At 38.2% G+C, this 27,727-nt stretch overlaps 1 protein-coding gene across 2 annotated transcripts in view; it reads right to left on the bottom strand.

The window, feature by feature from the left end:
- Positions 1 to 2,934: 2,934 nt before the first annotated feature.
- The window catches only part of PGR (progesterone receptor), a 35,198-nt gene continuing 10,405 nt past the window's right edge, over positions 2,935 to 27,727 (bottom strand). Inside the window, exons 3-9 of one of the 2 annotated variants that reach the window (XR_014949183.1) lie at positions 23,693 to 23,809; positions 15,026 to 15,328; positions 13,544 to 13,688; positions 10,663 to 10,793; positions 9,609 to 9,684; positions 7,001 to 7,158; positions 2,935 to 4,834 (exon numbers count right to left, since the gene is read on the bottom strand). Coding sequence is in view for 1 of the 2 variants with exons in the window: in XM_015852254.3 (XP_015707740.1) it covers positions 4,679 to 4,834; positions 7,001 to 7,158; positions 10,663 to 10,793; positions 13,544 to 13,688; positions 15,026 to 15,328; positions 23,693 to 23,809 (1,010 nt within the window). In the remaining variant the exon portion in view is untranslated. The remainder of the gene's footprint in view (positions 4,835 to 7,000; positions 7,159 to 9,608; positions 9,685 to 10,662; positions 10,794 to 13,543; positions 13,689 to 15,025; positions 15,329 to 23,692; positions 23,810 to 27,727) is intronic. The other variant, XM_015852254.3, reaches the window with a different exon arrangement.

The following is a 27,727-nucleotide window of genomic DNA, read 5'->3' as shown; positions in this document are numbered from 1 at the left end:
ACGGACTCACAGAGTCAGCTGTTAACTTCCCTAACTTGGCTTTGTAAATGACCAATATCTCACACTGGGCAAAAATAAAACCCCAACAATATGAGGTGTAAAAGCACTACTGTACTTTTGTCTTGTGTATGAGAAATAGCAAATGTGAAAATGGTACATCCAAGACACAACAATCATGTCCATAATGGCCTCACCCGTGTAACACAAAGCTCCCTGCACTGAGACACACCGTTATCCTTCTAAAAACTCAGTGGCAAAGATATTATTGTGCCCACCAGCTGCTTTCTGTCAATCTGTCCTCTCTCCTCTATGTAAGCCATAGAGCTTACAGATGTGAAGTCTGGGATTCCTGGAAATATATATATTTCTTCCTCCTTGACACAACAAAAGGAATTTCTATCACCAGCCTGGATGGGTGGGTATTTCAACTGAGCTGTGGGAAAAATGCAGCAGACTGAGACCATGTAAATGACACTGTGAGAACCTCCTCAATGATCTGCCTGAATGCTGAACTGGAGGGACTATTGTATGTGGTGAGGTGGCAGGTTTAGTTTCCGTGGTCAGAAAGACATGATCTATGTCTATGGGATTGGCAGTGGTGCTTTCATGAGCACAGCACATGGCTGCAGGAAGCTGAAATGTTGCCAGCTGTAACTGATGCACAAGAATTCAATGACATTTCACCACGCCTCGATAGTCATTAGATGGACGTTGCAGTCTTTATGCACCTTTGCAGAGAGCAGCGTGGGCTCAAACCACCTCAACACAAGCAAATAAATACATGTAATAATAAAAAAAAAAGCATGCATTTTTGTATTGAAGTACTGCTCATATTCTTAACATTCTGCAACTGCTGCATTAAGGACTTCAGCTCCAACAGCCCTGGTGCCTCCTGAGGGTGATCTTGTCTTTGAGGACTACAGACAGTTCATTTTTAAGTTAGTATTGCTCAGGATTGCCACCTTTTACTGCGTGTAAAGCATCTGAAAAGCTGCACTATCATCCCATGTGCAAATAATGTCCACCTACCAAATGAACAGCACACATCTACAAAACAACTCATAAATTCCAATATGAAAACATCTACAACATTTCTTTTCTTTTTTTTTTTTTTTTTTTCCTTTTCATCTTCCAAGGGGGAAAAGAGAACTAAAAGAAAAACAATTCCTCTGTTCAAAAGTCAGGTCACCATGACACAAAGCAGTACAAACCAATAAATCCAGCGGCGCTGACAATCCACCCTGGCAGTACATATACACAGGCTTTTGAGCCATGGATGTTTGGAAGGGTTTTGGCCATTGGCTCCGTGGCTGCAAGCTGACTTAGCTGAAGGAAAGGGAGGTCAACGTGCCATGAGTGGCACACGGGGCAGGAAGGGGGCAGCCCCTCACCCTTCTGCCTTGGGGACAAGCTAGTCCAGCCTGGGCAAGTGGGAGACATGGGGAGGATCCTGCACATATAACCATATGTAACATTTAGACACCACCTTTAGCATATATATGCTATCAGTTACTGAAACAAAGATTTGTTTTAGTTAGGAACACAGTAAAGCACCCAAATTTCCCTATAAAATGGAATTACTAGCATAATATCATAAAACACAGTAGATGAGGTTATAACAAAGCATTGACTGATCAGAAAATGGTGTATGGAAAACTGGTCTGTGAAAATAGTGAGGGAAATCTCAGCTGCTGTGTTTTAGGTACAACACCGGAGCCCACAGCTGAAGGAACAGCCGGAGTTCCAGAGCTTCAGTTTATGGTGCACACACAGTCAGAGCACTGCAGAGCCATGGGAAATCTGCAGTAAGGTTCTCAGGCTCTATTTGCCTCCATCCTGGACAAACCAGCATTTGTCCTTCCATAAATGCTGACAAAACGACTGATCAAGCTAAGATCCTTGTCAACAAGTGTTGGACCTTTTTGTATTTCTTTGGCCCCAGAAGGCACAACAGGGAAGCAAGCTGGGATGAAAGCTTGCAGTGCTGATGGCCTCCTGGGCTCTGTCCTGCAGAGTGCTGCCACCCAAGGCAGCTCCATCTTCAAGAACAGTCCTAGAAACAACAATACTTGGAGCACGTGATGCCTCTGCAAAGCTGAATGACAACAGGAGGGAGCAAAGAAAGCAGCACACTTTGTGCTTTTGTTTGCTTGCTTCACTTAAGTAACAGCAGAAGGCAATGCTGAAGGCTTTACATCAAAAACACATAGGGTACAAAGGTTTCAGGCATAGCTGACACTATTTAGGTGGTCCTCCCCCTCTACTCTGCCCTGGGGAGGCCACACCTGGAGTGCTGTGTCCAGTGCTGGGCTCTCCAGTTCAAGAGAGATGGGGAATTTCTGGAAAGGTCCAAGGGAGGATTAAAAACATGGTCTGGGATCTGGAAAAGCTTCTTCCTTATGAGGAAAGACTGAGAGATGTGTGACTGTTCAGCCTGGAGCAGACTGAGAGGACACAGGGCCAGGCTCTTTTTGGTCATTCCCAGTGAGGGAACAAGGGGCACCAGGCACAAACTGGAACACAGGAATTTCTATCTGAACATGAGAAACAACATCCTTACTGTGAGGGTGACAGAGCACTGGAGCAGACTGCCCAGTGAGTTTATGAAGTCTCCTTCTCTGATGTTCAAAACCTGCCAGGACACTTCCTTGTGTATCCTCCTGTAGGGAACCTGCTTTAGCCCCTGGGCCCCTTCCAGCCCCTGGCATCCTGTGATTCTGTGTTGTGGAACCACTTTTAGTGTGGGAAGTTTCTGATAGCAGTTTAATCTAAACAGCAACACAGAAAGTCTAGTTATTCGATGGTAAATCATATGGCAATGCTTAAACCCCCAAGGAGTGCATGACAATATTGCTATTACACAAAAGATGAATGGTTGAAATGGTCAACTGTGCAACTGAATGTAAATACAAAGAAAAGTACAGAAAACAAAACTTCGGTATGTAGAAACAGAATCTTGTGTTATTTATTAAAACGCAATTGCTTTAAGGATCACAGATGAAAGTCAGACTGTATTGAATAAGTAAGAAATAGCTTGTTTTGGGGCAGTTTAAAGTTATGAACCCAGTAAACAAACACAAAAGTCTGCTTAAACAATTTTACCTTGGGTCACTTCTTTGCCACAAGTGGGTTTTGTACTATGTCAGATGCTTTTATTTCTATCTGTTATGTAACTTCCTCTTGATGGGCCTTAGCTTACCTGACGAAGACAAGTCCACACATCCCATGTTACATACCATAAGCAGAATGCTACCACAATTGATGCATCCAGTATCTAATGGGAAAAAGCAATAACCTATGGCCAGCAGTTATCCAAGACTTGCAGTTTCTTACACTGATCAGTGCCAGAGAAGCTGGGTATCGTATTTAGTGATTGTCAAAAAATCTGTCAGATTTTAATAACCCAAATTCTTCTTGGGCTTTGTCCATTTCTGTTTGTCTGAATACATCAGCAGTTTACTGCCTTAAATATGAATATTTTCATGTCCACACCAATGGAGCAACAACCACCACGCTACCATTTTTTAGTCAAATGTTTCATTTCCAAGAACAGCATGCCATTCTTCTTGAATGTATAATGCTAGTTTAGCCCAACTCCTCATACAGTTATTCCAACTATAACAGCATGCCTTCTAAGTATAAAATATGTAGCTTCAGTACATGGTATTAAGATGAACATTATGTGTATCAAAATGTTTGTGGTCATATTTTCCACTTCTTTTTGTTTCTAACCTCTCTAAAATTTGGTGGCAGTGGTTGGTTGAGCATTCAGCACTGGAATTCAAACCATCAAGATTACTGAGAGTGGCAGTCAGGGAAAGCATTTCTATGTAAAACTTCTGAAATACCTAATTTTTAAGTAAGTTGATAAACTTAAGATTACAGCGATGTGTTTTAGCTCTACAAAGTGCCAAACTTTAAAGGAAAATAACACAAACTGAAGCCATGTGGGTTTACACACATCTTACTTCTGCTGTAACATATACTGAAATTTTCCTCTGCTTCCTGATTTTTGAAGGAGAACTGCACTGAATGATGCAGAAAGAAGCACACTGATATCAGAATTTCAATACAGCAAGAGCACAGAGAAGAACATGAGTCCTTATTTACATATTTTGCAGAGAGTGCTTTAGTTACTCATGAAGGTACTGCAGTGATATCTACTTAAACTTGAACTTTGAAAGGATATTTCTGTGAAGCAGATTAGTAAATAAAAAGTCAAATATCCGTGAGAAAGTGTGGGCAATATACATTTTAATCCCCTCCAAATCTTTAGGACCACGCACGTGCCCACGTGTACACATGCACACAATGTATTAAAAAGTTTACACCATGTCATATCAGAAATCTGCAAGTGTGTAATATGTAAGAAAAATGTATAAGGTAACTGTTCTTAGAAATCTGGAAACTCTATTCGCTGTCATTCTTACGCATATCTAAAAAGCAATCTACCCAAGTTTACAAAACATTTCTTACGACTCTTGTGATTTTTGCAGTTAAGGAATCAGGAACTCATGATATGTACATCAAGCATAAATGGCTTGTGTATGTTACAAGTATAAAGCAAGTAGGCAGGGTATGACAAATACACTGAAGTCCTGACATTGCAAAATCTTGACCAAAATAAACAAACAAAAACCGACCCAGAAATTATCTCTATGATAAGAGAAAAGACATTTCACTTCTTGTGAAAGAGAAGAGGTTTCACCATCCCTGCCAGAATCTTGGGCAGCTGTGCAGCAATCACCTCTGACATCATCTCGGGGAATTCAACGCTCAGTGCACGGGACTGGAGAAATGTGTTCAGACAGAAGAGATGGAGCTGTTTCACTAGCTGGATTTAATAAAATACAAACATAACAAGTAAGGCTATCAGCAGTGCAATCAGATAAACATGCTGTCAATCACTTAGCTCACAAATCCATCAGCTGACATCATTATTATATCTTAATTACTATATCTTAATGTTCTTCCTTGAACCAATAATGAGGATAACTTTCTGTTCCCTATTAAAATATAATCCCAAGGCAAAAATCATAAAATACAGGTAAATTACATGTCCTAAAAAAGGCTGACTCGCTAGCAGAACTCACTTATTACATGCACCACGAACAATGGAGTTAGTAAAAATTATTCAAGCTTTATTTTATGCTCATGTGCAACAACAGCCTCAGTGCCTTGTTTACTAGATGACATTCAAATGTAGCCCCAAGGACTGCATTTTCTATTTCGAGGTTTCCCATATCTCTGACTATGATCATATCTGGATATGCTGATAATGTTACATTGCATAGGTCCTTGTTCCTAGAAAGGAACTGCTACAGATATGTACCCTTTCACCTGCCTTACCTAGGAAGTTCCAGTTTTTTAAGAGCTTTTCTTAAAGACCTACGACCTTTAAGTTGTCTAGAATCCTACTCTTAACGTTATCATGGGCTTTACCCAGGGATGGCCTATCTTATAGCATATATTTCTCTCAGTCTGAGCTGGAAGAGGGACTTGTACTCAAATATGCTACAGACCAAACACTACCCCAGCCATCACTTTGCTGGGTATTCTGCTGCAAGCCTCACTCACTTGCTTCCATTGAGGCTATTTTACTATGTTAAACTTGAAATGAAGAAATAGCTCGGAACTCAATTTGTCTCTGGATGTTGTGAGATCCAAACTGAAAATTCTTATTCCAAGTAAGGCAGGAAGGTCTTTCACTTCAAGCAAGACACAGGCAAACATCAGATGACAGATTCCTTAAGCACCTGCCTAGCATGAATAGACACTTGCCAGGAAATGTTTTTGCAAGTAAAAGCTGTCTGACTGAATTCCAGAGAAGGGTTTAGCTCTGACATTCCCATGCAATGATGAGTTCAACTACCAGTATAATTTGTGGCTAATCTCAATATCCTCCCTTCAGAACATTCTGTTGTCTAACTTTGCGTGTAAGGATGATTAGGGTGACAAAGATGATACAGGGCATGGGTCATCTCCCATACGGGGAAAGGCTGAGAGACATGGGTCTGTTCAGCCTAGAGAAGAGTGAGAGGGAATCTGATCAATGTTTCTAAGTGCACTTCAGTGGTGTGCAGTGATAGGACATGGAGCAATGGTCAAAAACTGGAAGACAGGAAATTCCACACAAATGTGCAGAAGAACTTCTGTACAGAGAGGGTGACAGAACACTGGAACGGGCTACCCAGGGAGGTTGTGTTATCCTGGCTGGATGTCTACCTGTGCAAACTACTGTAGGGAGCTTGCTTTAGCAGAGGGGTTGGACTTGCTGATCTCCAGAGGTCCCTTTCAACCCCTGCAACTCTCTGATTCTTTGATTTTCATTCTTGTCCCATTCATCTTTTGCTGGTATCTGAGAAGATGTGAGAGTTAAATTGTCAGTGTGATTTCTGTGGATAGCAGAAGTTGATAGAGAGGTCTGTGCAGTGGATCAAAGGATTCCAGACTACCTGGTGAACCACACAATTATCAGTATTGTTACCTCTCTCAGCCTTCATAAACGGGATCTTTAGCTTTTTCCTCCATCATAAGGAGGAATTAGTGACAAGGAAAGCTTTTATATGAAATGTATATAGGTATTAAAAAAAAAAAAAAAAAAAAAAAAGGTAAAATAAAATGCATGTTTCCTAAGTGCAAAAGAATACAAACACCTCATCCTTCCCTGAACTTCCTATGAACTTGTCACAGCCACTGAATGCAAAAGGACTTTTCTTCAAGTACCTTAGTGCCATTCCACCAGTCCTTATTCAAGCAGAGCTATGGCCTTGTATCTCTGTTTCTTGCTTCTCTTGCAGAGATACAAAAGCCATTACAAAGCACTATTCATGTGGGTAATTATAGAGAGTGTCATTTCTCAGTTTTTATGGATGCTAAGCCCATAGGATGCATGTTAACTAGACACTTTTTATAAAATTACCTTTAGGAAATTCTAATTCCTTCTGACTTAAAAAAAAAACCCAACACAATAACAACACAAGTTAACACGTAAGCTTACATCATGCATGGAATCCATCAGTTTTGTAAGCTGATAGAAGCGCTGGGAATTAGCCACAACACCCTTCTGGCGCAACCCAATGGCCTTCACCAGTTCTCTAATGTAACTCGTTCTCATCTCATCAAATTGGCTTTGACTTCTTAGACCTTCCAAAGGAACTGAAAAGAAAGCAACATTTGTGTTGCAATGTGTTCTTAAGGCAAAAGGAGAGATTTAAGTAAGGGAACAGATTATATTTCACACTGTGCAATTTAATTTGTTATTATCTGCCAAGTACTTCTTCCTGTTAATCAGTTTCTCCAGAAACAGTCATACAACAAGGTCAAAGAGTTTATCTGCAGCAGTCAGTTGTGCTAAACTCTGATGTCTAGAAACTGGTATAGACTAAGTTTAAAGCCTATGTGCTGAAAGAAGATGGCCAAAAGAACCGCTCCTGTCCTTACAGAAATACGTCATGGGTTGGCTTATCTTACACTGCCAAGAGCCTGCCCTCCTTAGGGCGTATTTATCCTAGATCTAGCTGGAGGGCTTTGAAATGGCATCATGGAATGAATAAAAGCTTTTAAATAATGTAGACATCCCAGCATCCAAGGCTCAGGCTTCCTGTTTGGAACTCTTACATTCAAAAGAACAGACGTACTCTCAGAGTCTTAAATGTGAATATTTCTTAGATAATTACCTAAGGGAAGCAAATGGCTCAACTCACTCTTCTCTTAATGGTCTGCTGTTAGGACCAAAATGAAGGCATATGGACAACGCCAAAAAAATGAACCTGTTAGTGACTCCTAGTGATAAGATCATGTTTAAGCACTGATTCTAAGTTCTGGCAGCATTGTAAGGAAACACTGCTATGCTCTGAGAACTATTTTCCATGACAGGGCAGCATGTAATACATAAGTGTTATAATTTATGTTGTTGAAGACACTATAAAATGAAAATTTAAAAAATGAAATTTGAAAAAATACCCTGAACTGGCACTCAAATTTGAATCGTTGCTTTGTTAAAATAATCATATATTGAAACAAAATCTAGATTCAGAAATACTGTTTTTGAAAGAAAAATTCTTCTTCCCTTTCCTTTTTCTTTTTCCAAAGACATCTCACATTGTAATGTCACATTTAACATTTCATTTTCTGACTGCAAATATAAGAGGAAGGACACTTCACAACATAGCAGGTCCATCTTATTTAGTTACCACTGCTCCCTATATTTACAGTGGAAAAAATCAGGTGAGAAAAGGGCACATGAAATATTCATCACTGTAGAAGCAGCTTTAGAAAGACATGAACTACGCTGTAGAAATATTTATTTTTCTCTATGGACTCAGAGTCTTGTGAGTGGTAGCTCACATAATTAAATAAATCACATGCTAGGTATGCCATATACCTTCAGTCTGGTATCACGCCATGGCTACTGTGTGGCCATGACTGAGTTCAGTTGAACCTCTCTACCTCCATGTATATATAGACATATATAGACAGTAAGAGAAGGTAAGGTAGATAAAGATATTTGAGCAAACAGAGCATTAAAAAAATAAGCATTTTCTTCATCTTGAGCCCAGAGAGAGCTTACTAAGCAAAGTTCAAATCTCTGCTCTGCTCTGAAGCAGAATTTTCTTATTTCATGGGAGACTGTCCAAGAGAGGAAATGAGCCAACACTGACCACTTATTTCAGCACTTCCTCAGACAAGTGGATGTCTGGGGGAAGGATGGAGACACACATATACATATATATCTCTATAGAATAGCAAGTTGACTCTGAAGACAAGTGTCTAAGCACTGAACTGGGCTATAGAAGTCAAACTCTGATTCCAACCCAAATCTGAATTTAAACAAAACAGACAAAAGAACTTGTGATTGCTTCCACATATAGGATAATAGTCGGGCTTTTAAGGATGACGTGTCATGTTTGATTTCTTCTGGCAGCTGATGAAGATGAAATGCTGGACTAAGCATGTTTGCGTTCTCCTACTTCCTTGTATCATATTCTTTCTGAACTATTCACTGTATTGGTTCCTAGATTAGCATGGCCTCTGTTATATGGTGAACTATCTAGAACTTTTGGGTATTACTTATAACACAGCACATCACACGTCTATATGTAAAACATAATAAATAACTAAAAAATCAAAACAATTGAAGAAAATAAAGAAGTTGCTCTACTTACTGCAAAGACTAATTCTGCTTTTGAGACAGTTTTAAAACTGTCACTAATACAGTAGAAAAAAGAAGTCTGTACCACAGTAACCTCAAAGGAAAAAAATGTAAAACTGGAAATGTTAAAAATAAAGCTGGGGTTTCCATTCAGATTTAGAAACATACTGTGACTGATATTTAGTTACGTGCAACACACAATTACTGTTTCTTTAGAAGTAAAGCTAGTGCATCTAAATAATAAATCAAATAGAAGGTAGAATGAGCGACTAAAAGTTGAAACATGATTTACTGTTAGTATATGAAGGTTTGAAATGGCCACACTTTCACATCTGAAGAGGATAAAGGTGAACAGCATGAAATAGAAATAATCTTAAAAAACACTTTATAGCAATAACCAGGTTATATGTTGTTTGAACATTGTTTTGTGGAGAGTATTGTATTTATACAGTACCAAATGTCTACTAAATGCCTCAGCAACAATGGTTAGGTGTGTTCCTTTTTCCAAAGATCTGACAAATTGTTTTTTCCTATAAGACAATAAGTACAGGAATGAACAAAAAAACTCATGAACATAGGCAAAAATACTTTCACAATATCAAATTAATTTCTTGCATACATATAAACATATCATCTTAAAAGTGAGTTTATAAGGGAAATGCAGTTGATAAAGAAAGGTGGCTTAGTGATTACTATTAAACTGATGCCCCCATACTTGTGAGGCAGTGGACCACTACAGCCTTTTCTTTTAACTATTCTATTTCAGCTTACAGGTATGTAGAGTTTGAATATCAGAAATATATCTGAACCTGAACCGTATGACAGTATTCACATAGATGAGGGATTTCAAAATATGATGCTGAAGCTGAGGACTTTCCCAGTATTTCAGGAAAGGCTTCAGAAGGGAATCTCACGAACTACCATATTTTCCAATTACCAATGCAATGCAATACAATGCAATGCTGTGTTATTACAAGATGAGTACAATTAAAGTGATCACAAACTTTGTACTCAAGTAAACAACCAAAAGAATTTCATTTATCTACTGTTGTGCTAAACCTTAGCTGAAGTAGAACATGTGAGTAAGTGTTACTATTGTTTGCATGCCCAATTTTGCAAATCTTATCAATATAATAAATAATAATAAATAATAAATATTTATTCCCAGTGCCTGTAGATTTTTATCTGTGTGGTGTCATTTGAAGTCATTCTTCCTCATAGAAATATGCACACTTGTTTTGAAAATGTATAATGCAGTATTCTAATACATTAAAAGGGATCCAACATTTCTGCAGTGCCTTTATACTAACTAAATAAAGATAATGACGAAACAGATTATTCGTTCCTTAAAGACATTACAAAGATATTTTAGGTCTTGATGTACTAACACTTTCCTCCTGAAGAAGTTTTCCATTTGTTAAGCCAGAGAGCTCAGCAATTGTCAAGTTAAACAACATTGGTCAAAACGAAGATTTTACCAGTGATATGTTAGAAACAAAAGAGCTTACTTGTATTGAGAAGCAGTAGTGCTTTCATACACAGAAACTCTTCTTGGCTAACCTGGAGTCTGACAAACTCCTGTGGGAGCTGCCACATGGAGAGACACAGCGAATAGAACGATGATTCTTTCATCCTCTGTCTTACACCCAGAAAAGGGAAAAACAGAAACAAAAAACAAAAACATGAAAATAAAGAAGAGGAGCAGCTTAATTCCTAATTGTTTCAAGGAGGTGCCTTGTTAGCAGCTTAATTAACCCAGCGTCGAAATTAAGAAAAACAAATGAACAACTTCATTATTGTTTTGCACTTACAATAGTTTTTAAATTGTAAGTAATGAGCTATTATTTTGGATGTTTAATCTGTTACTTTTGGTCAGAAAAGAATTCATAAACTGTCACATAAGAATGCTTACCACCAAAAATCAAGTGTTCTTATTTATTTATAATAAACTAATATTTACGATGAAGTGCTTTTGTTTAGAAGTTGATAGATTTTTATGTTCTTTGAAAACAAAGCATAAAACTGAAGAGGTTGAAAGTCGATAGAAACTTGTTCATAGGTTTTACAAAGATGTCTCTATTTAATGTACATCAAAATTCTTTGTTGCAAGTACAAAATTCTTTTGCTAAGAGCAACTGAATTATTTTGTAGCACTACAGAAACCGTTCGAGTATTTAAAAAGTATTTTAAGTAGAAGTAGACATGAATAGAGCCTTATCAGAACTCCCGCAGTACTAAATAGGACATTTCACAAAGAAATACAACAAATTATCCAGTCTTTTGCAGCACTTTGATCTTACTTTTCTCTTTGAGATTTTGCTGTAGTGAATTTATTACAGTTTTGAACAGAAATGATGAAGACAATAGCATCTTAAAGTTTGTAAACTAAACTGCTATCATTCTGCATTCACTGGAAGATGCAGTAATGTAGAGTTATTTTACAAAGCCATACCCTGAGGTACAACAACTACAAGCTGATAACATTTTGCTCCCTGAGAGACCAATGTAGCTTTAGCACTTGTTAAAAAGGGAATTGTAACTCTGAATTCAGACCAGCATTCCAAGCCGACCAACTGATCACAGACCACCTTCCAAGCAGTAACAGAAGATATTCTCCATTAATAAAAGATTTTTCTCAATGTTTTTTTTTTTTTTTTTTTCCTGGTGATATTTAAAGTGTTTTTGTTATCTTAAATTAAATGTTTTCAGTTTTGTTTCATATCTGAAATTTTGTACCAGCTCTTCAATGACTCAAACATGAAATTTTGATCTGCAAGATCTGGCTGGATTTATTCCCATAGACACTTTAATTCTTCCTATTTCTTTCATAGAATCAAAGAATAGTTTGGGTTGGAAAGGACCTTTATGATCATACAGTTCCAACCCCTTCTGCTGCAGGTAGGGACACACCCCCCAGACCAGGTTGGTCACAGCCCCATTCAGCCTGGCCTTTCTGATAGTTTCTATTCATAAACAGCATCTTAGATAAGTGATAGTTTTCAAGGTGCATTAAATGCTGTTCATAAGTATATTTTCAGAGACCACAAAGTGTAGGTAACAGTAAAGCCTTGTAGTGTTTTAATACGAGTCCATAATACCACTGTCAACCTAACACTGCTTACTCTCTTCGTCTGAAATTCATGCTACTGAGCAAATCACTCTCACAGAGCATTACAGTTCAGTCTCAGACAAATTCAGTACATAAAAAACTGGCTGAAAAACAATCTTTGGACTGTGATTTCATGGTTATTTTGAATCAACCTCGGTGTGTGATGCCACAGTAGATGGAATTTCCATGATCTTTTCCCATCTCTAGGTGTGCACTCCTACTCTTCTGGCATTAGTGCCTTCCTGCCCACATGGTGAACAGATCAGGGATCAGCTTAATTGGCAAGTTAGGTTTTTTCCTAGTGTATTTTTCAAATTTATCATGTTCTTATCTGTTTTACCATGCAACCAGATAGCGTTTCATCCTGCTTAAGTAAAATTTTAGGCATGCACAACCAGGGCAGGAGATAGGGAAGGCTGCCATTTCTGCTGCTTTTTTGCAGTTACTTTTCACTGATCTGAAAGTTAAAACATTTTTTCCCCCCAGTAAGTAGAGGCAGCTATGATTCAGTGTATCGTTACTCTTCATGTTTAGGTCTTTCCTTATAATTTTTCTGACATTATTCTAACGAGATGTTCTACAGTCGAGAGAATTGCATGTGGTCAGTCCATCTCTTTCTCAGTGTAAATGGTCTCAAGCTGCAAACGAGAAGCTATCTACCAGGAATTAAAAGCAGGGTTCATAAATCTCATCATTCCTCTGGAAGAAAGTACTTAAAGTCTTGTCCATAAGGCATACAGTGGAGCACACACTAAAGCCATTATTGTGGATTTCTCAATATAGCCATGAGATACATCCTAGAGTACACTAGGGGTCACAATACAATTTGAAGCTCTCTGAATCTTATCCCTGTAAAGGATTTCAATTTGTACAGCACAATTAATACACACGGGAAAGAATTTCATCCACTATTTCACAAAAAAAAACATCCAATCAACCATGACCGAAGAAAATCCCACTTAGTTCCATTTATTGAATATGAACTTCCATGTTAGGCATTTGAATTCCTATAAATCTTCTGACAGTATAGTTCTAATTCTTTTCTCTTAGTTAATTAAAATAATATTTGAACTTATTTTGTTTGGTGACATCAATAAAATATTTGGGATTCCCACACAATCCTTCCCAATGTTACTGAATTTTATGTCATCAGTGGACTTTGCTGTTAATTTTGAAACAAAAATAATAGTGAATGAAACCTTGGTCTCAATGAAGCCACGTTCCCATTGACACAAAGAAATGAACAGCATTCATATTGTGCATCAGTAGTGTCTACTTACTCATTAAGAATCAGATCTGGTGCAAAATACAACATCTGACCACTGACATGTTTGTATGATCTCCATCCCATTGCAAAAACCATTAGACTCATCCAGGAATACTGGATGAGAGTTATCTGATCATCAATATGTAAATTCCGAAATCCTGGAAATGAAAATAAATAACACAATAAACATCCACCTATAAACACCTTTAATGCATTTAAACGCAGAGAACATCAGTTCTGTGTCTGCTTGGATAATATTAAGGATCATAGCTAAGTATCAGAGTTGACCTAACAGCTTCCTGTCACCAAAAACTGTTTTTCATTAGCTGGTCCTGTTACCCTCTTCAATCAATCAAGCTCTGGCATTCATCCTATCCTCAGTGAACTGATTCAGCTTATGAAGCCAATAGAAAATTAGATTCAGTAAAAAAAAGTTTGTTTTCTTTTCACTTAATGAGAAGAAATACCACAGAAGCGTAGAATCATAAGCACAGAAAAAGATCTCTAAGATCATCTAGTCCAACAATCTACCTATCATCATCCATTTGCCACATCTGCCCTTTCCCTGAACACCTCCAGGGACAGTGACTCCTGCACTTCCTTGGGCAGCTTGTTCCAAACACCTCATCACTCTTCCTGAGAAGAAGTTTTTACTAACATCCAACCTGAACCTCCCCTGGTGCCATTTAAAGCCATCCCCTCTCATCTTATCTCTAGTTACCTGGGAGAAGAGGCTGACCCCACCTCACTACATCCTCCTTTCAAGCAGCTATAGGGAGCTGTAAGGTATTCCCTGGGCCTCTTCTCCAGAGTGAACAATCCCAGTTCAACTAAGATGTCTGGCACTTTCCTGCAGGACTTAAGTGTCAATTGAGTCCAAATGAATCCACATTTCTAGGCCTCGATACTGATTTTTATAGATCCCAGGACCAGGCCTCTATTATCATACAGAGAACACAGATATATATAATCATGAACTTTTATTTTATAATTCTTGGTTCCTCAGAAATTCAGTTGCTTCTCATTCACAGAGTATTTGTGAGCTGCTTAGCTATTAATATTGTAGTTTTTCTCTGTTTCTTTTAGAATTCTTTTCAACAAGAGTAAGAATGAAGAATATGCAGAAAATTTATATATATATATGTATATATATATATAAACCCAAATATATATATATATATAAACCCAAAGTATGAATGGTAGATTCAGAGGAGTTAGGATGGAAAGGCTGCTATAATCATCAAGAATAGGAACACTCTGGACTTCCATTGTTTCTTTTTGGAATAAGTATAAACACACTTTAATTTACAAAGGGCCTCCCATTAAAATTCATTTCATCAGTGCATACATCATCTGATGAAGTGGAAAGTTAATCCTTTAACAATTTCTTAAGAATTAAGTAACATGCAGACAATAAACAAGCAACCTTCTCTTTTGACTGCTTGTCTTATGACATATTTGCTTAACAAGAAGTCACTACAAGAGCTGCTATTACCTGGTAGCAATTTTGACCACTTGACTACACAAAGAAGTTGCCTCTCACAAAGATGATTTAGACTGGTCAGCAAGGAACTTGGTGTTTCAGGTTTTGTATTGTCATAACCAGCATAGACAACTTCGGGCTCAATGCCTCGCAAAACACTTATCATTGGGGGAACAAACTGTATTTCTTGATTTGGAGAAAAGGACAGCCTTTGCGTTAGAGATTGGCTTTCATCCTGAAGGGCTGCTGGCTGCTGAAGTGCAACATCTAATGTCCTCACAACCTTGATTTTGTTAAGCTTTTTAAATTTTCGACCTGAAAAAAAATAAAATAAAATAAAGTCACAGATATGTTAAAAAATTTTACCCAGAAACATCAATATTTTCCAGTAGTTCTAGATTACACTTTCCATCTATAACAAATAGAACAGTCTTCTAAGTTTATTTTTTTACTGTTTATATAATTAAGAAATAATCATGGAAAATTCTTAAGAGTTTATCCCTCCAAAGCCTCCTCCCTGCACTATGAGAAGAAAGGAACCCACCCACTAAAATTATTGCATGAATTCTAGGTTACTGTAACCTCATAAAGTTTTTTCTGGTTCAGTTCCCACTGTTCCATCTGACAGGCCAGCCAGCTGTCTCTACAGTTCGGTTGCTATTCAGTGTTAATTAAGGACACTGTTTCTTTTTTTCTCACAAATATTCAGAAACAGAAATGCAAGTAAATAATTAGCACACTCAAAAATTCCTTTCCTTCAATTCCAGGAAGGCATTTCAGTCTTGTAGATAAGTTCTATTTTGGTAATCTTTAATGCAATGTCTTCCTCTTGTTCACAAGAATGAAAACAGAATCCAGGAATGACTGAGACTTCAACGTATACTGTAAAATCATGTTAACCCTTAGTAAACTCTTCACTTTCTAGAGTAGAGTGGTTTAGGGAAAAATAATAATAATAAAACTGATCAGAAAAACAAAACAAAGCAAAACTTGAACTGCTTTCCCAAAATAAACATAAAGAGACTACACCTGGCATGGCTTTGTAAACATACAGAGCTCTAGGTAGCAACTCTTCCAAATTCTTTCAGGGCAACATGCTGGAGCTGCACCACATGGACACCAAAAACCAAACTTTGAGGGCTTGTAGACAACAAGTAACAAACTCCATGTTTCAAGAAAAAGACATATCCACAGCTAAATGGAACATGTTCACTTTAAGCAGATCATCAAAGGTAAAACTTGCTGTTAGATCATCAAGTTCCTCAGTGCTGCCAAACAAGTTTTCCATTAGTAAAAAATGTACGTCGTAATAAAGAAGCTGGTACTTATACTGATGTAGATGAGACTGAAACAATGAGAGAGATGCAGGGTGACGGCAAACATAAAGTAAGTCATTCTCTCAAAGTCATTCTCTCAAGAAAATTATGATGCTCATAAGTTTTAGTCTTAAAGAAAACAATAAGGAAGGACAATGCTCTGTTCAATAAGTATATATATATATATGTGTGTGTGTGTGTGTGTGTGTGTGTGTCAAACAAACAAGAAATCACCTTATATTTTTACTTGCTTAGGTGCTGTATACTGTAAAAAGAAGAAAAAACATGCAGCAAATTTCACTGTTGGAAAAGAAAATCCCTGCCTATCATATCATTGAGCCACTGAGAAACTGTTCTGTAAAAAGGTAAAACACAAATAACACTAAAGAGAAGAAGAGTGGCACTGTGTATGCATGTGGTTGAAATAATGCATGTCATATTATCTTTTGAAAGAACAGTATTTTTATTTATAAGTGAAATATCTGACAAGGGGAACAACACACACTATATAAATGTGACAGAAAGATCTCTGTCTGTTACTGCCCTCTTTTCGTTTTAGTTGAAAGTACTGCTGCACTGCCAGAATGCAACCCATGTACCAAAGAGACTCCAAGATACTGGAGTAAGGGAGCACAACTTAATTTCAGCATGTGCTATGAATCCCTCCTTAGCAGGGTACTGGACGAACCTAGAGACACAAGCAGTGTCAGACTCATCCATCACCTTCCTCCTTGAAAAGTTCCTGTCTCTCAAACTACATGCAAAAATGGAAGGTTTCAATAGAAATGGATTTGTGTAGGAACATATCTATTCCCTTTTCTTCAGGTGCTCCCACATGGTAGAAGATAACAAAACTTATCAAAATCCTACATCTCCATTTTGGAATATTTAAGATGGATGCTCCAAACACTTGCACTGACCTTTTCAATACATTAATTAGTACATTAATGCCATAATATAACATCAAGAAAGATTAATACATCAAACATGGAAACATGGAAAGATTCCTTTTGTTCTTCCTAAATATTTAATACAGACAAAATGCCATGACTTTAATAACTCTTCATGTACACTGGCATAGCTGAAAGCAGAATCAATCCTCTTGGTTTTGAACCAGACAGGACTGAGCAGATGAATGCAACTAAAGAGCTTAAATTTCAAGAAATACACAGAACCACAGAATCATGGAATGGTTTGGGTTGGAAGAGACCTTTATGGTCATCGAGTTCCAAAGTCTCTCAAAGCCCCATCCAGCCTTATCCTGTTGCTACATGCCCTTACTAGAAGTCCCTCCATTGGTTTCCTGTAGCCCCCCCTTCCTAAGGTCCCCCTGGAGCCTTCTCTTCTCCAGGCTGAAGAGCCCCAGCTCTCTCAGCCCATCCTTGCGGAGGTGCTCCAGCCCTCTGATATCTTTGTGGCCCTCCTCTGGACCCATTCCAACAGCTCCATGTCCTTCTTGTGTTGAGGGCTAAAGAACTGGAAGCACAACTCCAGGTGGAGTCTCATGAGAGTGGAGTACAGGGGCAGAATCACCTCCCTCAACCTGCTGGCCACACTTAACATATTATTAACAGTATAAATGTGAAGGATGGGCTCTTCAGTAGCAGTCATTTTCCAACTAAGTCACAGGTAATATTCCCACCAACTTAACTGTGAGGTCAGTTAGTTCTGTATCAAGTTCCATGTCAATCTTACGCTTATTTTATCACTTGTAATAAGGATACAAATACTCCAGTTCAGTGAGTCCTTCTTAAAGAACCCAAAACCAACTTACAAATTATCTTACATCTGGACAAGACAAAACAAAACACCAAAAAAAACAACCAAACAAACAAACAAAAAAACCCAAACACAAAAAGGATAGACACTGACCAATTTCTACCATAAATACATATATAGTCCCAAACATGCTGGGAATTTCCCACTAACTATTGTTTAGGCATGAAAGCAAGTAGAGAGGGAACAATGCATTTGGTAGTTCATAAATAATGATTTCAGGTATTTTGTGAAATAATGGTTTCAGATGCTTTTACAGTTCAGAGAACAAGTAAAGAAAGAAACAGACAGAGCACTTACCAAGTGGAAATGTGAGTAGTTAATAAGTACCCGTGTTTCCAAGTGATTAAATGGATCAGAATTAATGTTGCACTGGCTTGCAGAATTACCTATGCGTTTATGTCTAATTACACTGCTTCAGAGCTAGTAGTACACCAAACCCATTTGTTACCTATAGGTAACTCACACTAAACTTTCCCACCTACCTCAAGGAAACCATCACAGATGAATGCAAATTCTTAAGGACATCGAGAGAACAACAAAGATTTGAAAATTACATAGTTTTTCAATTGCAGCTTACAAAAACATTGACATAATATCCTGCTTTAAGATAAACAAATGTCTCTACTATGTCCTTTAATGTGTAAAGAGTACTACTCCACTCTGGCAACTATTTGTCTTATTGTTAAGGCTGTTCTGTGCACATTTATACGGTACATCCTTTCCTTCAGTCATTTTCACTAATTTGTTTTAAATCAGATGACTAGCCACTCAAGTGGCTTGCTGGTACTCACAGTCCCCTGATTTACTACAAAGAGCAAGTGATACAGTATGTGTAGTATGTGTACTTAGAAGAAAAAGCAATAAAAACAATAAAGTCTGCATCACCTCACCATCGAATTTACAGGGATTTTCTCCATTACACATAATTCTGTTCTTTGATATTCTATTAACTAGGTATACAAAATCAAACAGTCAATCCGACATTAGTGATAGTGGAAATTTTGTATTACAATGGATCGATTTCTAGTGAAAGTTGAACATCTCACTGTCCTTCCTTACACCCTGCAATCACTCTAATCAGGTGAAAAATGTCAATGATTTATTATTCTTGACAGAACACTGTGGCTCTGACTTTAAGGTCACTCTGCTCTTACGTTTTGTGTAGCAGAACAAACTGTGTACACCCTAGGAGGGTGTATACAAAATACAGGAACAAAGCAGCAAAGCATAAGTCATACATCTTGATTTTAATAAGCCCTCTGACACTACCTCATAAAATATTACCTGGAAAATTAATTAAGATTTGTCTGCATCTAACCATTGCAATGAGGACTGAAAGCTGACCGAAACAATGAATAATGTGGTAATTTAGCAGTAGAGCAGAACAAGGAATCAATGATAGTCAGCTGTATGATAGGGAAAATCACAAACCCACTGATAGGAAAAAAGAACCGTGTTTATTTACTCCAGCATCTGACACAGCCTCCTGCTACCCTGTTAGGTAGAAGATTAGATTAGAAAGGAGATAGATTAACATATGCAGCTCTGAAACAATAGAACTTAAATTAACATTCCCATAGAGGAGGGAAATTAGGGCATTATGAAACACGTGCTTTCATTAATATTTTCTGTGTATAGATCAAGAAATAACAGTTACTAAGGCTATCTCTTGGTACAGTGTAATGCACTGAATAGAATTTCTTTCAAAAACAGTGCAGACTCATTTCACTGCTGTGAAGTAGGGGCAGAAAATGGAGCTGCTGTCAATGTAATATACTTTTCCTCTATCTATATGGTTGCCATTCAGTAACATTCAGTGGAAGATAAGAGCACTCCCAACAGTAAAATTAATTTCACATATTTGGAATCTAGTTAATTTTCTGTAAAATCTTAAAGCCTTCCTCACCTTGATTACGTACTATAGAAGGTCCTTACTCAGTTACTGAAGGCAAGCATTAAGAAATCATGTTTAAGTAAAAGAAAAGAAGTTTATCTGTGGAATTTCTGCCTGAGGGACAGAAATCACAAAATGCACAACATCCTTACAGGCTGTCAACACAGGAAAAGATTTGAAATACTGAACAATTCCAAAAAATAGTGTGCAGGTAATACTGCTCATGTGATACAGCAAATGAAGTGCAAAACATTGTAGAAGAGCAAAAGGAAGAAATATGAGAGTAGCAAGAGCAGTATTAATATAGAGGGTATTTTTTTTTCAGTTTGGATTTTAAATCCTCATTTACAATATAAGACCAATCCAGTTTTCTTTTCTCTTTTTCTTTTTTTGCATAAATTTGTGTTTTCTGCCCTTTTCAGCATTAATTGCTCCACTTCAGTCTATGTAGGGTAATTAGCTTCCTACTGTCCCCAGACCTATTCACATTACTAGAGCACCTGACACACTACACTCAATCTGAGCCGGTTGATTAAAAAACAGAGATGCCACAGTCTTGTCTCCATTTGTTATTTTCGTTATTCCATTGCATCACTGCCCCCTTCTTCCTGTTTACTACCACATCACTGGAGCAGGCAGGAATATGTAGGCAGAGATCACATGCTCCTCCAAGAACAGAAATGGAACAACCTCCACAACAAATGAAAGACAGCACTAGTCAGGTATGTTTAGTCAAGGACTACACACCAGCACAAACTGGTTAGATAGAGCCACCTGGCACCAACTAGAAAGAAACTATTCACACCATCCTAGTACTGGATTGGGAAAAAACAGTCAATCAAAGAGAAAGTATATATTCTCCCAATGCATGATGGTAAGGAATAAAGTCTTGGAGCACCTTTATTATCAGATTTTGTTTGCAAATATGAGGATATAAAATCCTCATATGAGAAGACATTAATGAAGACATACATACAAATGTATGTTTGTTGCATCCTGGGATGGTCAGATTGGGTATTAGAAAAAAATCCATCACCAGAGAGTTGTGAGCATACAACAGACTGCCCAGGGCAGCAGACACAGCACCAAGCTGCCAGAGCTCAAGAAACATTTGGACATTCTTGTCTAAGATGGTCCTGTGAGGAGTCAGGGGTTGGACTTGGTGATGATCCTTATAGGTTCCTTCTAACTCAGTATTTTGTATAATTCCTATCCCAGCTCTGAAGTAACACCTTTCCCTAAGAAGGCTCCAAAGGACGTGTAGTATCATGTAGAAAGGTTTCAGATGTGGGAAGACTGCAGCTCTGTGAGCACAGGGACCCACTAGTGGGCAGAGCTGAGCTTAGAGCGAAACCGACTCTGGGAGAGTCGATTGAAGGGACTGGAATAGTGCTGTGCAATTGCAGCTGGGAGAGAGGGTTGAGAGATTGGAGAGAAGCAGCCCTGCAGCCCCCAAGGTCAATGAAGGAAGAGGGCAGGCGGTGCTCCAGGTACACAGCAGCAGCTGACTGAGGTGCCCAGGAGGCCCACGGAGGAGCAGGCTGTCCCCTGCAGCCCACAGACACCACTCAGAGCTTATATCTGTGTGCAGACATGGAGGAGCTTACTGTGCAGCAGTCAATGAGGGGTGAAGGAGGGACAGCACATGGATACCCCCACAGAAGCAGCCCAGGTCAGAGCTGCAGCCCATGGAGAGGAGCCCCCAGTAGGGCAGGAGGGAGGGGGAGCTGCCACCCATGGGGTTGTGCTGGAGCAGTGCCTGAAGGGTGGGCCCCATGGGATGGAGCAGTGCTGGGAGAGCTGTGGCCTGTATGAAACCAACACGGGATTGGTTTGGGAGGCAGCCACGTGGAGCAGGGGCAGAGTGACCAGGGAGGAGTGGCAGAGATGAAGATGGGCTGATTGCAGCCCCAATTACCGTTCCCCTGCGCTGCACTGCTTGGGAGGAAGAAGTAGGAGAGGGTGGGAAGGTATTTGTAGATTGCTTTTAATTCTCACTGCCCTGGTCTGTTAGCAATAGGAAGGAAATTAAATTAATCTCCCTATACTGAGCCTGTTTTGTCCGTGATAGTCACTGGTGAGCAACCTCCCTGTCCTTATCTCAACCCAAGAGGTTTTTTTCTTTTTTCCAATCAGATTTTCTTCACTTGCCCTTCTGAGAAGGGGAAATGAGAGAATGGCACTGAGGTACTGAGCTACTGTCCAGCTGCTGTCTATCACATGTTCTCATTTTGTCCTCCTTCCCCAGTTTAGTGCCCCCAAAATTCCTGTCATTGCCTCCAAGGGGAGGCGAAACAATGTGAAGCAAGGGGGGGAAGGCTGATGACTATCATTCTCTATATGTCCAATGCTGTGAGGAGAGAGGGACACACAGTTTGGAGAGCAGGACTCAGTGAAGCTCAGGGGACATGACAAAGAACTGAGCCCACCCTGCAGCACTGCCTCTGCCTCCTCACATCGCATGGGCTGTTCCCTGTAGCTGCAGCACTGTCTCTTAAGAAGGCTGAAGCCCAGAGAGGCAGCAACAGCTGGCCTGTGATAGGGAACTACTGATTTACATCACTGATAAAAGCATAAAATGTAGGAATGACACAATGGCCATGTGTGCAAAATGCTGGAGCAGCCAAAGTATATTACAGAAGCTGAAAGCATACAGCTGTGCAATCAAACTGTCAGCATGAGAAATACACACTCATTTTAATTTATGAATGGACACACATAAAACAGAATAATGAAATTATCAACTGTATATAACACCAGGTCTTCTTCCAAGGGCAAAAACAATTACAGCAATGTAGAAAGTGAAATGTTTGATTCACTAAAACACACTAGAAAAATATCTTTTTTGCCTCTTCCTTTTTTCTTTTTTCTCTTTTTTTACCAATTCCATTTGAAAACATATCCCTCCTTGCCTTCTGTCATCTTTCTATCATCTTCAGCCATCTACTTCTTCAAGCCTTGTGCTGGTGTAAAACATCATACAGCTTAAGTTCACTCGTAAAATACAAAAAACAAAAGAAAACAAACTAAGAGGAACAATATATATAATTCCTGCATATTAGCATAACAAAACTTGTCAAGTGACTACATGACCTTATACAATTTACTACCTGTGCTTCTGAAGACAGAGGACTCAATGTAGATTAATGTTATGTTGAAAAACAAACTTGTTACAGTAAGACATAATATGAAGAAAGGATTTCCCAGCACCTACTATGCACAAGTCCACAGTGTGACTGCAATCACTGCTTAAACCCTTTTGGTGGAAAAGAAGGATGGAAAATTGCTGAATCCTATGAAAAGCAATGATGGAGAGCACAGTAGAAAAGCAGAGAGTACTGATTGCTGATTTTGTGTTGATCTCAGTTTGCTTCTTTATCAAGTTTACCGATTCAGGACTAATAATAAATAAATACCAAAAATACAAATCCTCCTGTTTCAAGAAAATGAGTGTAAGGATACATCACCAGTTCATAAAGAAAGGTATTTTTGCTCCAGCATTTCCAGACTTGCATGAAAGAAAGATTAGAAGGAAAGAATTAAAATTATTTTAAACAACAGGTAATCCTTCCAAAAATACCATATATAAATGCAGTTCTTTCCTTTACAGCATCAAAGCGAGTTTATACTTAAGAAAGTGAAGTTTCTTGACTGCCTATTTCTCCAAGTGAGGTGTGGAAAGCAGCTCACCTCCCAGGACCATTCCAGCTTGACAGCACTTCCTCAAGCGACACGCTGGACAATTCTTCCTACGGATTTTATCAACTATGCAGTCATTTCTTCCAGCACATAAATAGTTGTGCTGCCCTACAAGACAGAGAAAAGCAAGATCAATACAATGTTTTTTTCACATGACTAAATTATTTCTGTGTAAAAACATTACAAAATAACAGAATTAAAAACAAAACAACAAAAAAAGCGACCTGATCCATCAAAGGACTCTTTCATTTTACATTAGCTTTTAAATAATCACCTGAAACTATCTAAGTATAATAATTCCTTTGGTTTAAGACTCACATTACCATCTACATGAACCCAAATGATTAGCAGACCATACAAACCACTGAAACCACTTAAAATAGGAAACTATCAATATTTCTCAAGCAAATCAATAAAGATGACAGATTTGTTTCTGTCAGAATTCCTTTTTTTTTTTTTTTTACATTATTGCTCCTTATGGTAAAGTAGTTAAATCTTCTTAGACTGAAAGGAAATTTCTTACAGATAGAACAACGAATTTGAGCACAATACTGAAAGAAGCAGAGTAAATTATCTCTGCTGGAGAATCTTGTCTGCACAAGACCTGCTGACATACCAGTTGAACAGAGCCATTAAGGGCAAAGAGAAGAAGGTAGTAAAGTTTTGGTTTAGCTTAGCTTTCAGGAAAGGCATCTCTTTTATTGCTCCCTTCTGAGGCACTTGGTTAGGAAGAGGCTGTCACTTGTTTGTCAAAATGGAATGTTTTAAATGAAATTAGCTTCTATAAGAGCAGTCATTTTATTAGCAAACCAACAAGCCCAGCTGATACACTAACATTTTGTCTCACAACAAGCTTCCAATACTTTCAATTTTCTCTTGTAGAGAATTAAAAAGTATATTTTTATTCATTTTGTATAATACTGGTGACCTCTATGATCACTATGGTTTTTTACTCACTATGAGTAAACAAAGACGTAAAAAGAAATCAAACCAAATCTGCACATTAAGAATTTATCCCATAAGGCTTAACTTTAAAATCCATCCTGTTTTTGCACATCACTTTCTATTCATTTCCGTATGAAAGCATAAAAAAAGAATTTTCTTTCAGGAGTAATAAAATGGATCAAAAAGATACAGATAAGCAACAGGAAGGACCAACATTAGGGATGCTTCTCAGTGGCATACTGTAGAGTGGACCTCCAAATATAACAAACAGCACAACCTTTAGATTTGTACTTCTTTCTAGATGGGTACTACCCTGAGTCAGCCATCTGATGTCCCCAGCAGCAAACAAATCTGAGGTGAATCTGTTCAGATGATGCTACTGTTTCCTTTATTACCCTATGCCACCCTTTATCTGCACACAGAAAAGTAAGAAACTGTTCACCAGTTAAGTCTTCTAAGTAGAAGAGAGAGAAAAAGAAAATGAATTCCTCAGATGGAAAATCAGGAGATGAACACAACTTTGTTCTAACAAGAAGAAAAGACATGCTGAACCACGTGGAACAGAATGAGTTTGCTTCTGTGGCAACACCTTCACGACAATTGATTTCCTTCTTACTTTGCCTGACTTTTAAGAACAACTTGTCTGGTTTTAATGAAAGAAATTTTAATTGCTTGAAATTCGTTTTTATAGCATTTTTTTTTTTTGTTTTAGAACACAACAGGTAAATAAAGTAACTGTCTCACACACTGCCTGGCATTTTAAATGTATTTATTAATGCTCTAAATCACAAGACATTCTCCTTTAATTTCTCCCATTACTTCTAATCCTGGGTTCCTTCTCCCAGGAAACATTACCAAAATTAACTAAATGAATACAAATCTGCCTTGCTTTTGGCAGCAGACCATGAACAAAACACTTATTTTGAACACATCTTCCTTGAGATTTATTCGCAGCCTTTCCCTCATCTTACTTCGCCTTCATTAGCTACAAAACCACTCAGTCTTCTGAAAAGCAACAACAGCTTTAAGCCTCTGTTAGTTAACATAAAATCTATGAAGCATGAGATTATCTCTGCATTATTGCATTCTGATGCTTTAATGAACAGCTAATTTCCAAAGGAATGCTTAACCACAAGATTTAAGTTATGTTTCTGGGTGTTTTGTAGTTTTGTTTGGCTTTGTTCTCTGAAAAGCATCTCTTCTGAACGTCCATGTTTGGAAACTTTTTGAATTTATGCATGGTCTGATTCCACGTAGCCCACATCCAAGACCAAAAATAGATTATGTATTGCCAGTAAATGCTTACAAGCAGCTCATGATGACGCTGACACAGGCGTTCGAGTTTTACTTTCCTTCTTATACTGACAGAAAAATGCTGATCTACCAAAGCTACTGTAATATCACAAAACATTACTCTTCAAACACTCAGAGTGTTCACATGTTCTCAAATGATGTCCTATGTAGAATCTGCTCTTGATACCAGTACATCATGTGCATCCTCAGCATCCCAAGGGCATGTTCTCACTGCGCACACTGTGAAATAAGAATGTGCTTTGATGTTCAGAAAGTAAGTACTATTTCATTCCCATTTAATACACTGTATTTGCAATCTACTACAGATGAAGGACAAAGTCTTTGTTATATGTTTACCTGGTTTGTTTCTCCCATTAAGAAGAAATCAGCATCAAAAAAAGAGCAAAGGAAAAAGCCAACACCCTGCCCGCTAAACCCCCTTGTGAAATTACAGAGATAAAATCATGAGTTCTAACACTTGCCAACCACTTCCTTATTTGCAGGCTATAAAGAAGCCACAACCACATCCGGAGTCTGAATGATATTTCACATGATTTTCCACTCTGCCCACCACTATCCAGCCTCTCCCTCAGCACCTCTCATCTTTATGTGCATTCCATTGATTCTGATTTGGAACACGTATAATGTTCATTTAGTATTTTGTACAGTTTCAACTGTTAGGGCTTTTTTAGTTATCACAGTTATCTGGATGGATCCCATCCAGATAGAAAAATCTGAATAAATGATCACATCTGAAACTGTATCTGTTTTTCTACTGTTGTCCAGAGCTGGATTCTAAGAAACTACTACTTGCTCGATATTACTATTTAAGTACAGGCAGCCATCTGAAGGACTGATTGGGTAGGAAATGGAAAACACATAGGTAGTTGATTAAATTCCAAATTATGTTCTTTAGGACCACCTATATATTAACAGGTTCACTTCAATATATGGGTATTGCAGTAATATTATACACATGTACTGATGAAGTATCCAAAGATCCCAGTCCTGAGTCCTGCTCAATTGGCAGCTTGTCATTCAGTACCTTTCATTTGATTTTAACTGGGAAAAAATACCACAAAGACCAAGACAGCAGCGTTATCACTAGAGCCCAGGTCAGAAAGTAAAGATTTAAATTCATGTCTTACTAAAATATGAACCTAAAAACCTTCTGGCAACCACCCCTTCTCCTATGAAGTTTTCTCCCAATGTTAAGTTTCCAAAACATGTTTATTTTTCACCTGTCCTTAAAAGTGCACTACATTGGAGTAGCTGAAATTTTGCAGATATGCAAAATATGGAAGAGAAATCTGCACAAGGAGAACCACACGCGGGCAGCCAGTTATTCATGTGAGTACATCTGTGCTGAGCTGCTGCCAGTCTGAACAGAAGCAACACACTTGTTTGAGAACCCTCATTTCCTACTGCCTATAAGCAACAGCATTTTCCCAAACCTTCCCTCCCATAGCTGATTCTGTGGCCCTGTACCAGCCTTACCATGCAACACTGCCTTACAAAATGTGCCCATAATCACCACTGAACGACCACTGTTCACAACACACCTCACAGTGTTGTGGAAATAAAAAAATAATTAAAAAAAAAACAAACAACAGATTAAATATCTAAAATATCTAATATCTAAAAACCATAAATAGCTATCATGTCTCCTTGTGAATTATTTTATTGCCAAACACTTCCCAGTGTTAACTTCTGCCTTCCCGAAAGCCAGGTTCTGCTCAATAATTTACTCCCAATATGCAATTTATCTCTTAAAAGTATTTTTCATAT

The sequence above is a fragment of the Coturnix japonica genome, chromosome 1 (genome assembly GCF_054131305.1).
Source record: "Coturnix japonica strain WE chromosome 1, WE-NBRP24, whole genome shotgun sequence".
NCBI lineage: Eukaryota > Metazoa > Chordata > Aves > Galliformes > Phasianidae > Coturnix > Coturnix japonica.
This window is presented reverse-complemented; position numbering and strand designations above follow the sequence as displayed.